At 51.9% G+C, this 14,818-nt stretch overlaps 1 protein-coding gene across 1 annotated transcript; it reads right to left on the bottom strand.

Moving 5' to 3' along the window:
• Positions 1–6,437: 6,437 nt before the first annotated feature.
• On the bottom strand, positions 6,438–14,241 carry NEURL3 (neuralized E3 ubiquitin protein ligase 3). Its single transcript, XM_003124839.6, is given in 5 exon segments — positions 6,438–6,551; positions 6,554–6,718; positions 7,329–7,400; positions 8,496–8,993; positions 14,082–14,241. Coding segments are annotated over 5 exon segments (804 nt in total). The 5' UTR covers positions 14,110–14,241; the 3' UTR covers positions 6,438–6,510.
• Positions 14,242–14,818: the final 577 nt, after the last annotated feature.

The following is a 14,818-nucleotide window of genomic DNA, read 5'->3' as shown; positions in this document are numbered from 1 at the left end:
TTCTACTTTTTTGAACCAACTTTGATAATTTCTATTTTCCAAGCAAATCATCTATTTCACCTAGGTTTTCAAATTTATTTATATAAATGTACTGGGAGTTCCCATTGTGGCTCATAAGTAACATATCCAACTAATAGCCATGAGGATGTGGGTTCGATCCCTGGCCTTGATCAGTGGGTTAAGGATCCAGCATTGCCAGAGCTGTGGTGTTGGTAGCAGACTGGGCTCGGATCTGGCATTGCTGTGGCTGTGGCGTTGGCTGGCAGCTACAGCTCTGATTTGACCCCTAGCCTGGGAACTTTTATACACCGCAGGTACAGCCATAAAAAGACAAAAAAAAAAAAAAATCGTTGGTGCACATTACTTTTTTTTTTTAGGGCTGCGCCCATGACATTAAAAAAAAAAAAAAAAAAAAAAAGGAGTTCCCGTCGTGGCACAGTGGTTAACGAATCCGACTAGGAACCATGAGGTTGCGGGTTCGATCCCTGCCCTTGCTCAGTGGGTTAATGATCTGGCGTTGCCGTGAGCTGAGGTGTAGGTCACAGACACGGCTCGGATCCTGCGTTGCTGTGGCTCAGGCATAGGCTGGTGGCTACAGCTCCGATTCGACCCCTAGCCTGGGAACCTCCATATGCTGCGGGAGCGGCCCAAGAAATAGCAAAAAGACAAAAAAAAAAAAAAATCTCTTGTTAGATCTCTATATTATTAGGTATATTCCCGTTTTTGTTGGTATGTTAATTCTAACTCTATATTGCGTTGTGTTCAGTGAATATAGTTCATGCGACTTTTCTTTCTAAAATCTGTGGCCTAATACATTTTTATCAATGTTTGACATATTTGGAAAAAATATATGTTCTTTGGCTTGGAGACTGTTAACAACTACTAGATAAAGATTAACTGCCCTTTACAAACTATTAGTTGCCTTATTAATTTTTTTGTCCTTTTGAATTCTCAGTTTCTGAGATGCATTAAAATTGCGCCTTTTAAAAATTTCCCCTTCTTTTGTATCACTTTTTGCTTTTTATTTGGAAGGTATTTTGTTGGGTCCATGAACATTTGAAAACTCTACGTCTTCTTGGCAGATTATTCCTCCTATCAATACAAATTCCCTCTTTATCCCCTATAATCCTTTTTTCCTTAAATTCTAGTTTGTCTGATGTTAATACAACTCTACCTGAGCAGAAGGTAAGACCAAGGAGCAGATAATCTGTCTTTTATGATGAATAAGAATAATGACTTGGTCCTAATTTAAGGGAACTTTTCATTCACAAACAAGTAGATCAAAAGATTTACACAAGATAAGGACGCAGAGGGTGAGGTGGCTCTTGGCTGCACCCTTGTATCTCATAGAGATAATACCCATACTTTGGTGGTCTTGCATGGAGTAAGATATATGAAAGTGTCGAATCATGGTCTCACAGCATGGTTTCGGCATCAGAAACAATGAATAATATGACATACATAACAGAACTTCAACCCATCAGGGAGCACAGCCCCCAGTCTGATACATGGGCTCTTGGGTCAGCCCTGAGGGATCTCCTCCTCTCTGTAACTGTGCTACAAGGCCCAGGAGCTTTCCATTTACATTACCTTGTGGGATCTGCAAGGCAAACCTGATCATGGACTCCACAACCGGTTTAAAGAGGGTTTTACTACTTCTCTTGGATAAACCCTCTTTAGATTGTTGTTCGCCTTTGGTTAATATCCAGAGTTCAGGAAAAGTTGAGCTTTATAATCTTGCCAAAAATTTTTGCTGCTTTTATGGAGAAATGGATTTATAGGTGTCGTTACTCCACATTCCAGAAGCCCCCCCCCCCCTGGTTAGAGATCATTTATAAGATCAGGCTGTCCTCACCCTGGAGGTATCTGGGTTTTGTTTTGAAGATACTTAAAAGATGAAAAAATATTGTTTCAGGAGCCATAGGAATCATTCCAAAATACTGGGGTGATGTGGGAGCCCTCAGTAAAAGTCAATGGGGCTGCCAGGACTCACCCCAGACCCCTGATGTGCCCAGCCCAGTGGTTTCTTGGCTGCTTCCCCTGGGAGATGATGCCTTTTCCAGGGAAAGGGAGAAACCACATTTTCAGTACTTCCTCTAAGCTACACATTTCATTCATACTTATTATTCTCACAACTTACCAGCAAAGAAAAGTATCTTATTTCCACTTTACAGATGAGGAAACTGAGGCTCGCAGAAGTCAAATCACATGACCAAGGTGAGAACACTCAGGGGTGGCAAAGGGAGGATCCTACTCCAGAGTGAAAACTACTCCAGGGTCACCAAATCCAAAGGCCTGACCCTCTGGCTGCCAGAGCACAGGCAGGGAGGCAGTCCGTCAAGGTCACCATCATTACAATTTTGAGCACAATAGGTTCAAACTCCCTTTTAGCCACCCCACCACCACCACCTATCACAAAGCAAGAACAACAGCAAAGTAACTAGTACAGCTTATCCTTACCCCTCTTCCCTGTCACAAACACCTGCTTGCGGGGAGGGGGTCCCCAGATCAACTCCTCCCTTCACGCAGGAGCCAGAGTCTCCAAGAAGTCCCGCAAGTCAAGGGTGGCAAGGGCAGAGCCTGATTGTGACTTCAGGACTGGGAATGTAGCACCATCCCCTTCACAGGCTCAGCAAAATAGAGTCCACAGCCTGAGTGCTCAGGCCCTACCGAGTCCAGTGGAAGCCCAAGATGTGTCCGTGGAGGATAGGAAGGCACGTCCTAATGCCCCTGCATCCTGACCAGCCCCCAGCACCACACACTCCCACTGACTGCCGCAAAGTGGACATACTCATTCCAAAATCATCTATAAAAGACAAACTTTATTTTGCTATCTCAGAAACAAGCACAATGACCACAGTGCACTCTCAGGTGTTGAATCATCTTCGGATGCACAATTTCACAAGCGCCCTGCAAGGAAGGACTGCTGATCCCCTTTTACAGAGGACTCATGAAAGTGACCCAGCTTTCATATGGAAGCCCAGGTGGCGAGGGGCCAAGATGACCAAGTAGAAAGACCCTGAGCTCATCTCCTCTTGCGAGCACAAAAATCAAAATTATCTGCAAAACAATCATAGATGAAAAAGACTGCACCTACCAGAAAAGATCTTCTAAAACTAAGGACATAAAGAAGGAACCACATGAGATGAATAGGAAGAGTGGGCTCATGATATAAATAAGCTCCAAACCCCTGGGTGGGCAACCTATAGACTGGAGAATAATTATACTGCAGAGGTCCTCCTGTAGCAGTTAGAGTTCTGAGCTCCATGTTGGGCTCCCCAGCCTGGGGGTCCTGCACCATGAGTGTGAGCCCTCAGAGCATTTGGCTTTCAAGGCCAGTGGGACTTATTTTCAGGAGCCCCAAAGGATTGGTGGAAATAGATTCTTCACTCTTAGGGGGTGCACACAAAAGCCCCAACCCATCAGGACCTGGGGCAGAACCAGTAATCTGACAGGAGCCTGGACCAGACCCACCTGCTGGTCTTGGAGAGTCTCCCCAAAGGGCGGGAGGCAGGGAGCAGCTGTAGCTCACCCAGGGGACACAGACACTGGTGGCAGCTATTTGGAGAACATTCTATGGCTGCTCTCAACACTGCCCCCCCCAACACCTCATAGGGACCAGTGCTGAGACACCACAGGTCAAGCGACCAACTGAGCGGGGAGACAGCTAAAGACCTCCTGAGCCCACAGCTGGCTCTAGATACACTCCTAGACATAGTCCTGCCCACCAGAGGGCCAAGAACCAACTCTGCCCACCACTGGGTAGACCCTGGCTTAGCCCTCCAGGAAACCTGCTCTAGCCTCTAGACCAGCCTCACCTACTGGCGGCAGGCACCAGAGGCCAAGAATACCGGACTCCCAAAGCCTGTGGATGCAGTCTGTCCACAGAAGGCCAGACATGGGATCAGCTAGGCCCCAGCCCTACCCACCAGCAGCCAACACAAGCTTTGGGATACCCAGTACCTTGTACCCAACTGTATCAGGAACCACCCCCACCCCCACCAGGAATCCGATGCCAGCACCGCAAGGACCTGGCTCTGTCTGCCAGCGGTCCAGCCCTAATCTCAGGACCTGGCTTTCTCTGCCAGTGGGAAATGGCCCAGGAGTCTTCTGGACCCTGACTCTACCCACCAATGAGTCAGCACTAGCCCTGGGGTCCCCTGCGGTTCTGCAGTCAGCTGCCTCCTGATGAGGCCCCGCTAACCAGCAGCATCCCCACAAAGCAGGGCCTGGTGGCGTTCTCATCCTGGCTCAGTGGAAACAAATCTGACTAGTATCCATGAGGATGCAGATTTGATCCCTGGCTTCGCTCAGTGGGGTTAGGGATCCGGCGTCGCCGTGAGCTGTGATGTAGGTCACAGACACAGCTCAGATCCTACGTGGCTGTGGCTGTGATGTAGGCGAGCGGCTACAGTTCTGATTTGACCCCTAGCCTGGGAACCTCCATATGCCATGGATTTGGCCCTAAAAAGGCAAAAAAAAAAAAAAAAAAAAGGCAAAAAGAAAAAGCAGGGCCTGGTAACCAACTGAGGTAGGGCCATCCAAGCCTACCAGACTGCTCACAAAGTCAGTCCGCCACAGCATAAGGATGCATGCAGCCCTCTTAGGGAGAATTCCCAGAACACAGAGTTTGGGTAACGAGAGGGGAGTGCACTGCTGGTATGTGCAGGATGTCTAAGGAAAGGATATGTGTACACATAATTGAATCACTGTGCTGTACACCTGAAACGAGCACAGCGCCATAATTCGACTTCACTCCAATAAAAAAAAAAATCAGTAATTACCTTAAATGAAACAAGCTAATACACAACCAAAATACACAGAGCAGCTGAATGGATACAAAAACATGTTCTGCCTACAGGAAACTTCAGATCTGGAGAAACACACACACTGAAAAGATATGTACACTCCAGGAGTTCCTGTCGTGGTGCAGTGGAAATGAACCAGACTAGGAACCATGAGGTTGCGGGTTCGATCCCTGGCCTTGCTCAGTGGGTTAAGGATCTGGCATTGCCGTGATGTGGTGTAGGTCGCAGACAAGGCTTGGATCTGGTGTTGCTGTGGCTATGGCTGGCAGCTGTAGTTCTGATTAAATCCCTAGCCTGGGAACCTCTATATACCTCAGGTGTGGCTCTAAAAAGACAAAAGACAAAAAAAAAAAAAAAAAGATATGTACACTCCAATGTTCACAGCAGCCATATTCACAATAGCCAAAATATGAAAGCAACCTAAGTATCTATTTAACGGATTAATGGATAAAGATGGGGTATATATACAATGGAATACTACTCAGCCATTAAAAAAAAAGGTATTTTGGAGTTCCTGGCACAGTGGAAACGAACCTGACTAATGCCCATGAGGCTGTGGGTTTAATCCCTAGCCTCACTCAGGGGGTTGGGGGTCTGGTGTTGCTGTGGCTGTGGTGTAGGCCAGCAGCTGTAGATCTAATTCAACCCCTAGCCTGGGAACCTCCATAAGCTGTGAGTGTGGCCCTAAAAAGAGCACACACACACACACACACGCACACACACATACATGAAGAATGATATTTTGCCATACGCAGCATCATGGATGAACTTGGAGGTCACTAGGCTAGGTGAAATAAGTCAGAGAAAGAACAATACTGTATGATATCATTTATATATGGAATCTAAAAAGTACAACAAATCAGTGAATATAATAACAACAAAGTAAGAGACTCACAGATGTAGAGAGCACACTGGTGATTACCACTGCGGAGAGGGAATGGCAAGGGCAATTTAGGGCTAGGGGATTAGGAGGTATAACTACTAAGTATCAAATAAACTGTCAGATATACTGTATGATGAGGTGAATATAACCAGTATTTTATAATGATAAATGCAGTGTAACCTTTAAAAACTGTGATATTGTACATCTGTCACTCGCATGCTATTATACATCAACCATATTCCAATGGAAAAAAATCCCCGCTGAGATGCTCCCAGAATGTGATCCAGGCTCTTCAACAACCCAGGGTGGGCAGGGCCTTCATTTGACATGTGCAGTTACCCCAACTTCCTCAGCCATAAAACCAGTAATCAGGCCATCCCCTCTCGACACAAAGGCCCATCTCACTGACACGTGTGGGTTCTTGTGACCCCTGGGACTTAAATGTACCCAGAGATTGTTAGGTCCATGGCGGCTGAAGCAGGAGGCCAGCCAGAAGTGCTGGCATGCACAAATGACATGTGCATGAAAGTAAGCAAAGGGGCCAGAAGCCCCCTGGCTCACTGCTGAGCCACTTTCTCCAGCCAGGTACCCACCAGGGAGATAGTTTGGTGTGGGCAGAAAACGGCACCTCCTGGCTCCACTGGGCCAGACCTGCTGAGGTGGGGAGAGGCCGTCACAGCCCTGCTCCCCTCTCTCACTGTGTCTGTCACTGCCCAGCTTTTCTGACTTTTCCAGAAAGCGGGGGGGGGGGGGGGGGGGGGGGAGTTGCACCTCTTCCCTCAGCAGGGGCCCGGCTTAGACCTAGGCCCACTCTGTCACCTACACTGGGAGGCTGTCTCCAGGGCCCAGAGTGGGAGGCCCCAAGCCGGGGCCACCGCCTTGATCTCCCAGCGACACAGGGGGCATTTGGCCGTGTCTTTGAAGACCCGCAAGGCACAGGAGCTGCAGAAGTGTGTGTGGCCGCAAGGCACAAGGCAGGTGTTGGCAGCCTGGTGGAAGCAGATGGCACAATCCTCTCTTGCTGTGGCTGGGAAAGGGGACAACATAGGTCAGGGACATTTGCGGGCAAGGGGTGACAGCCCACTCATGATATAACCACAGGACAGAGAGCTATTCTGTTGGTTTTTAAGAATATGACCTCTTGAGAAAATGCTCACAATGTGATCAAATGAAAAAAATTGGGAAGAAGACCATACGGTACATACATATATTTTATGAAACTCAATTTAGAAGGAAGGAAAACAAGTACAGTTTCCCATACATATATATATATATATATGACATCAAACACTGGGAGGAAATCCACCTAAATGGTAATGAGAGGTTTTGGTTTTACTTCCTTCTTCATCCCTTAATATGTATTTATTTGGCAAAGCTTTTACTATGAACATGGAGTCCTTTTTTAAAGCAAGGACAAAATAATAATCTATTCATGAATGTGCCCTTGTAACTTGTGAAGTTAGCTGGTGTTCTAGAAGGCAGAGCTGTTAAATCACTTTTAGGTTTCCAGTGGCTGAGCCAAATCTTTTTGGCCTGATGCCTGTTACAGACTTGATGGGCTCTGGAAAGACTTATCTGAGTTCCCAGGGCTGAGGCTGGAGTCCTGGGGAGTCCCTGGTGCTTGGGGAGCCACTCACCTTTGGGTTCGGGCAGAGTTTCATCACTGAGGATCCATGGCATGGTCGTGGAGAAGGCGCTGGCTGTAGGATCTAAGGCAGACAGGGAAGTCAGGGCCCCAGAAAATCAAAGCCAGGGGGCTCTCATCCCCAACTCCCAACCCCTGCCCTAAAGCAAAAGGTCCATCCCCTGTCTTTCCTGGGTGGCAGAGCAGGAGCTCCCAGCTGGACAGCCCTGTCCTGCTCCCATCCCCCTTCCCCAGTTTAACAGGCAGAAAATTCGTGGAGCTGCAGATTCCTCTTCCTAATCCACCCTTCTCTGCCAGCTGCTCGAGTGGAGACCTTCAGCATTAGTCACAGACCCCAACCCGGATGTGCTTAAACCCCCCCAGAAGGTGGGGAAAACAGGTGCTTGGGCCCCACTCCAGACCTACCAAATCAGGTGCTCCAGGGGTGAAGCCCCAGCAGCTGGGACAAGCAATTTAAAAAACAAACGCGCTGGGGGGAATGAAACGTATGTGCTTGCCCATGGAGCACCAGCCCAGGTATACCAAAATTTCTTTTAAGGATCTTTCTTGGGGAGCGGGGGTGGCACACTGGCAGCCCGTGGAAGTTCCCGGGGGACCAGGGACTGAATCTGCACCACAGCTGCGGCAGCGCCAGATCCTTAACCCGCTGGGCCACAAGGGGCCTTCAAAAATTTCTCTTTATGAGTTTTCCTGCGCCTCCTAGCTTCCCTGGAATCCACTCTCCTTTCAAGTGGTCCTTGTTTCTCCACTCAGTGCCTGAACATCTCCTCCTGTGCCCGCAAGGCTGCCTTCCCACTCTCCCCTAATCCTCACACCTCAGCTCTTTTTGTTGCCGCCCGTGTCTGCTGGAAACTCCTACTTAGACTGCAAGGCCAGCCCCCAAATTTCTTCCTTTGTGAACAGGGTCAGCCCTCTCACAGACAGCTGTGGTACGGAGCATGTCTTCCTCTCATTCTTCAGAGACAAGGTTGCTCTCCCTATGACTTGTCCCTCCTAGGTCTCGTCCTCAGCGCCCACCTTCAATACCCTGACAGGGGCTGCTGGAAAACTGACTTAAGATGAATGAAAGAACGGTTCTCCCAGCAGCTGTGGATGCGGCTGAAGCAGCACCTGAGCCTCCACGCGCTCCCGCTCCCAGGGGCAGTGCCTGGGTCCCTACCCATGGCCTCATCCAGAAGCTCAATGGCCTTGGTGGTCCCGTACACGTCCATCACGGCCCAGAGAGGGGCGTCCATGAGCACGCCTTTACGCAGCAGGAGCCAGGGTCCGGCGTTGACCTGGGCGAAGAGCCGGCCTTGGCAGTTCACCCAGAAGTGCACTACGTCTCCCGCGAGTGCGCAGCCATTGGGCAGCATCGCCGCCCACGTCGGACTCTGCTGTTCCAGGTCCGGGCACACGAAGGGCGGCAGGCTGGGCGCGGACAGGCGGGCAGGATCCAGGCGTGTGAAGCCCACGCGGAGGCCGCCAAACCAGCCGTGCTCGTGACACAGCACGCGCAGCGCCACGCGCTCCCCACGCCGCACCGGCCGCTGGCTGAACACGATGCCGTCGTGGAATGTGGCGCGCCTGCGCGCGGTGCGTCGCTGCACATCCAGACGCACCTGCGCGCCCATGGCTGTGGCGTGGAAACGGAGAGCCTCTCGCGGAGCCTCGGCATCTGCGGGGGTTGGGGTGGCGTCAGCGGGGGCCAGGCTCCATCCCCAAGCACCCACCTCAACCCTCTCCCTCCAGAGGGGAGGGGCATTTCCACCAACAATTGCATGCGGAAGCCCCTGTTCCCGCTCTTTCCCCAGGGAATCCCCCTCCACCCCCAGGCTTTTTTAGAACCAGTGAGGAACCTGCTTTGCCTGTGCGGGATCTGAATTCCCTCCATGAATTTCCCCAAGCTTCAGTTCCCCTCCTGTAGGGATGTTTGAAAAATTAAACTAACTGATGGCTATGCCCTTACCTAGTCATGATTATATACCAAACAGGCCCCTGTTGGGCTGCTAGGCACAAAAGCCTTTCTATGTCCCCATTTCTCGGTTTTAGCAAATGGCCCTCATTCAGCCTCCATGGCCTTCCCTGAGTCCACAGGGATAGGTTCAGACAGTTGCTGATCAGGGAGGGAAGGGGATGCAAAGATGAGGGAGAAACCCGGGAGAAACAATAGCACAGCCCTCCAGCAGGATCCTGGTTCCCACTGAAGGAATACACATAATGAATAGGCATTTTATACACCTAAGAGAAATATTATATTCCATATGCTTCTTTTAGAAATGAACACTTTAAACCTGAACAGCTTAGTGTCCTTCCTTGTCCTTCTCCCTGGCTTAAGTGACCCATTCACCGGTAAGCTAAAGATTGGGCACTCTGAGCACAATCGCCTGTGGGTTAAAGATTATTAGAATATGATGTTTTTCAGGGACTTTCCTAGTTTGTTCTAATCTCTGATCAATATGCACTTTTCACAAGTACTGTTATTCTAGGCAATAACCTAGCAGACCACCGTCATGATCATGCTGAGAGCTCCTGACATCGGCTTTGGTGACTAAGACTCCCCCAAAGAAAGAAGAATGCATGTCTGCCCTAATCCTGACTCCTGCCTGAAAACCTATTTTTCTCCTTTTTACTATAAAATGCCCTGCAATTCTTTCCAATGGAGGGCACAATCTTTAAGGTATTACTAGCCTGCTGTGGCCTCCTTTGCCTGGCAAAGCAATAAAAGCTATCTTTTTCTTCTTCACCCAGAATTCTGTCTCTGCATTTCTATTCGGCACTGGTGGCAGAGGTCGAGTTTTGGCAACAGTTATTATTGCTGTTAAATAGAGCAGTTTTTAAAACAGTAAACAGATAGGACCCTGGGGTTGACACATATCTTTATGTGTTTATTACATACATGTATATCTTATCTGTATCTAGAAACAGCCTGAAAGGAAATAGGCTGACATGCTGTTTGTGGCTGTCTGGGGAGGATGGGTCCCAGCATTATGTGTTTTCCTCTTTGCTTATGTGACTTTCTGATTTTCCCACAGAGAACCAACACCCCTTGTGAAGGCCACAGCCCCCAGTGAAGGTGACTTCTTTGTCCCGGAAGAGAAGGGGCCTGGCAATGCCCAACCTGGTTGTCGGGGGGAGAGAGGTACCAGTCAGCCCTCAGAATCGCGGGCTGGGTCCAGCCAAGACCTTGGCAGGCTTTGAAATCAGGGAACTTCTGACCTTGGCAGCCAGGAGGGGAAAGTTCCTTGCTGGGCTGCCCTTCCTTTTGCCCCAGAGGCCTGGAGGAAGCTGGGGGGGAGGGGGGCTTCCTGCCTCAGCACTGCACTTAATCAGCTCCCCAGGCCCTCTCTCTCCACTCTCCCTCCTCCCCACCCTGCTCTTTCTGGGTTGGAGGGGGAAGGGTGAAAATAAAAAGAGGTGAATTCAATCAAAACATCGTAAATCAGCTATACTTCATTTTTTTTTTTTTTTTTAACAGCCACACCTGTAGTATGTGGAAGTTCCCAGTCTAGGGGTGGAATAGGAGTTGCACCTGAGGCCTACAAGACAGTCATGGTAATTCAGGATCTTTAACCCACTGAGTGAGGTCAGGGGTTGAACCCAAACCTCATGAATACTAGTGGGGTTTGGAATTCACTGAGCCACAGCAGCAACTCCTCCTTCAGTTTTTAAAAATGGAGAAAACAAGGAGTTCCCGTCGTGGCTCAGTGGTTAACGAATCCAACTAGGAACCATGAGGTTGCAGGTTCGATCCCTGGCCTTGCTCAGCGGGTTAAGGATCCAGTGTTGCCTTGAGCTTTGGTGTAGGCCAGCAGCTACAGCTCTGATTAGACCCCTAGCCTGAGAACCTCCATATGCTGTGGGAGCAGCCCTAGAAAAGTCAACAAACAAACAAACAAAATGGGGAAAACAAGAACTTCAGCCAGACCCCAGGCCAGAGGAGCAAGTCCCCCTCCCCTCTCAGATCTCAGCTTCCCTTGACCCTCTTCTCTGACCCCACGTACCCTGCAAGGCACAAGGAGGGGAGGTCCAATCTGGTCAGCCTGAGGGACACCCTCAGGGTCACAGCGAGTCCATCCCTGAACTTCACAGGCCCAAGAGAAGCCTAGATGTTTCTCCCACCTGAGGTGTAGGAGACAAGCACTCACCCTAGCTTTGGGGAACCTCTGAGCCCACCTCACAGAGCCCTGCTATCCAAGCTCGCCCCTCCCTCACCCTCACCCCTGCCCCTGCCCCGGCACCTTCCCCAGTGCCCTGCCCCCACCCAAAGGTCTGCCCACCACCTGTCTAGGCTGTGCACTGGTAAAGGGGAGGCCCAGGGTAGGCATAGATGGTGATAGGAAGCCACAGTTGAGGGTCCTAACATCACCTTGACCAGTCCTTGCATCCATGGCATTCCTGGGCAGCCAGGAGACTCTGTGGAGGGCAGCCATGGCCAAAACCTGGATTCCAGCCCTGCTCTGCTGCTGACTAGGCAGCTCACTGCCCCTCTGGGTTTGGTCTCCTTGTCCAGGATGGGAACCATAGGGCTGCCTGCCCAGGCCCAGAGTCTCTAGGAACTTGCCTGGAGATCCTGCAAGTGAGAAGTTAAGCGCCCACTGGGAGTGGGGGAGGGGGGTGTGGGTGGCTGGGGGGTCCTGACATAGTAATCAGCCATGACCCCACCTGGAGAGTGGAGGCACCCCCTCACTTGGCTGGGTCATCCCTGAGGTGGGGCCTGGCCTCTCCCCACACCACCACCTTGGACCCTGCCACGCCCTGCAAGCCAGTGGGGATGGGGTGGGGTGGGGGGAGGGGAGAATGACAGGAAGGCAGTGTGGGAGGAGTGGCCTTGGTAGGTGCATGAGTCCCTCAGCCTGAGGCCTGGTGACCCCAAGAGAAAAGGGCTTAGCCCTGGGCAGGAATTTGACCCTCTGTGAAGCTCCCCTTCCCTGTCCCAGGAGCTTCCCAGCAGCCCATGGGAGCCAGGTTCTCAGGTCACCATTTAGAGGAGGGAGGCTGAGAGGACCCAACTGCCGGGCAGGATGCGAAGACCCAGGGCAGCTGCACGCTCAGGCTCCACCTGCTACCAGGGCAGCCCCTCAGCAGCCGCCCAGGGGCACCTCTCCCTGATGCTGTATTGGTTGCTCACTGCACAAGGCCGAGGCTGAACGGCACCAACACCCAACCTGGACACCCACCCTTGTCCTGCCAGCTCGCAGAGAGCCTGCAGGACTGCGGCCGCCTCTGAGGCCCTCCCTCTGCTTTGCACCAGGCTCTGGTTTGGAGCTGGCTCGGGGCAGCTCCTTCCACAAGGCCGGCCCTCAGGGCTCCTCCCATTGTCTGACCCGGGTCACCCAGCCCACCCTGCTCCCGCCTGGAGAGTCAGAGGAGGGCACTGGCCAGGTGAGGCTCTCCAAGGAAGCCTGTCCCCAGCTGGCTAGACAGGGGGTTCCGAGCACTCAGGTGCCTGAGCTAGCGCCTCAGGCCCGCAGGTGGCTGTTCTCCTCAGCCCCATTTCTAGGCAGGACCCTGAGGCTCCATGAGCGGAGTTGCCCATGGAGGACCCTCCTCATTACTCCGCCCGCCCCCTCACTCCCCCGCTGTCCCCTGGGCTTGACCGCAAGGACCCCCTGGGCTGCTGGAGAGCCGAGAACACAAGTCATGGCCTTTTGGGTGTCCATCCTCTGGACAGGTAGATTCCAAGCAGGAAATCTTTGCAGCAAGGATCTTGGAATCTGAGTGACTGACGGTCACCCCCACCCCCCATGCTCATCATCGTCATCACTCTTACCCCGCCCCCAACAGCCAGGAAACCTCCCCCGACACCAGGCACCTAAGTGCCTTACAGCCTCCCCACCACCCCTCCCGGCAGCACTCAGAGGGAACTGTGCTCCGGGAGGTGGTTGTGCTGCCAGAAGTGAGGGAGCCGGGGCCAAGCTCCTCGCCCTACGAGACTGTGCTGCCTCCTTCATGGCACTGCTATTATCCCGAATCTAAACACAGTTGCCATAGCAGTAGCAGTGGTGGCAGCTACTGGCTTGTCCCTGTCCCCACCCCCAGCGCAGGTGCCAGCTGCTGCTGGCCTGTGAGCCTTTGGTCACTAGCGGGCCAAAGGCCAAGGCTCCCTTTGCCTGAGAGGCAGTCAGGTCCAGGGATGTGAGATCTGGATCTGGTGGTAAAAGACCAGGGTCTCTACTTCCTGCCCCGCATGCTAAGAGAACATGGTGGCTTCAGGTGAGGCTCCTAGAGAACCATGGCGCCTAGCAACCTTGTGGTTTGTGCTTCTGGCAGCTCTGCAATGGGCCGGGTGGGTTGCACTGGCCCCCAGCCTGTGGACAAGGAAACTGAGGCCCTCAGGAGAAGTGACTTGCCCAAGGTCCCACACCTTGATGTGGCAGAGGCTGGGACCCCTTGTCTTCCACCAGGCCCCCGAAACTCTACCCTCTTTCCCACCGCAGCCAGTCTTCTCCCTGCACAAAAGGATCTGAAGGTAAATGGGTCATGTGGGCCATCGCATCACTTTGGGGATTCTGGACCAGAGCCATTTGGCTTCTGTTGGATCCTTGCAAGGACAGGAAGCTCACTACCTCATTGCATCCACAATAGCTCACAGCCAAGGGCAGCTCAGCCTGTATCAGAAAGTCCGTCTGAGCAGTATTTACACTGACCATACCTCTACCTCCCAAGACTTCTACCCCAGCCAGAACACAGAGCCCCCCCCCCCACTCCCCTGCCCGCTTCTGGCATTCCTAGACCAGGGACCAACCTCGGGGCTCCCACTTACCAGCCTGGGAGCAGATCTGGGCCCCCATCAGCCTGGGGTCCTTGGGCACAGGTCCCTGGGTCTGGAGAAGGCCAAGTGGACAGGTTTCCAAAGATTCAGCAGGTCCCCTTGTCAAACCAGGATCATATTACAGTGTTGATGATTAATTAGAGGCTGCAATCACGGGTTACAATATCCAGGGAATTTCCTGATGACTTTTGCCTTGCAACAGGCCTGCTGCAGCTGGCTGTCCCGGAGGAAGTGGGGACTGAGCAGATGGCCTGCAAAGGATCTGGCGGTAGACTTCTCTCTTCCTTCTGAGCCATTGTTCTCAACCCAGATTTGCATTATCACTGCTGGGGCATTATCATAAGTACCTGTACCCAGACCTGCCCCCCGAGACCTCAATTGCCCCCAGACCTCTGCCCCTGCCCCCAGAGATCCCAGTGGCCTGGGGTGGGGCCAGCATCAATATTTTCTAAAAGCACCCCAGAGGATTCTAATGTCCAGTGTAGGGATTCACTGCAATTGACCCCAGCACACAGGAGCCACACTGTTGCTGAAGGGGATCGAATTGAATTAGCTGCATCCCAGGATCTGGGACGCTTCCCCAAGCCTGGGTCTCTGGCAGAGGAGGAGGGCCAAGCAGACAAAATGGGAGAGGGGTGGACTGCTCCCCAGCCTAGCTGGAGCTGGAAGTCCTCTTCCCAGAATCGCAGCGTCCCGCAGGAGGTCATGGCAAAGAGGTCAGAGAGTTT

This window comes from Sus scrofa, chromosome 3 (genome assembly GCF_054392235.1).
Source record: "Sus scrofa isolate SSC_HxYL_T2T_F1_AM1 chromosome 3, Sscrofa_HxYL_maternal_Yorkshire_Landrace_v2.0, whole genome shotgun sequence".
Taxonomy (NCBI): domain Eukaryota; kingdom Metazoa; phylum Chordata; class Mammalia; order Artiodactyla; family Suidae; genus Sus; species Sus scrofa.
Note: the sequence above shows the minus strand (reverse complement) of the source record. Positions and strands in the feature narration are given on the sequence as shown.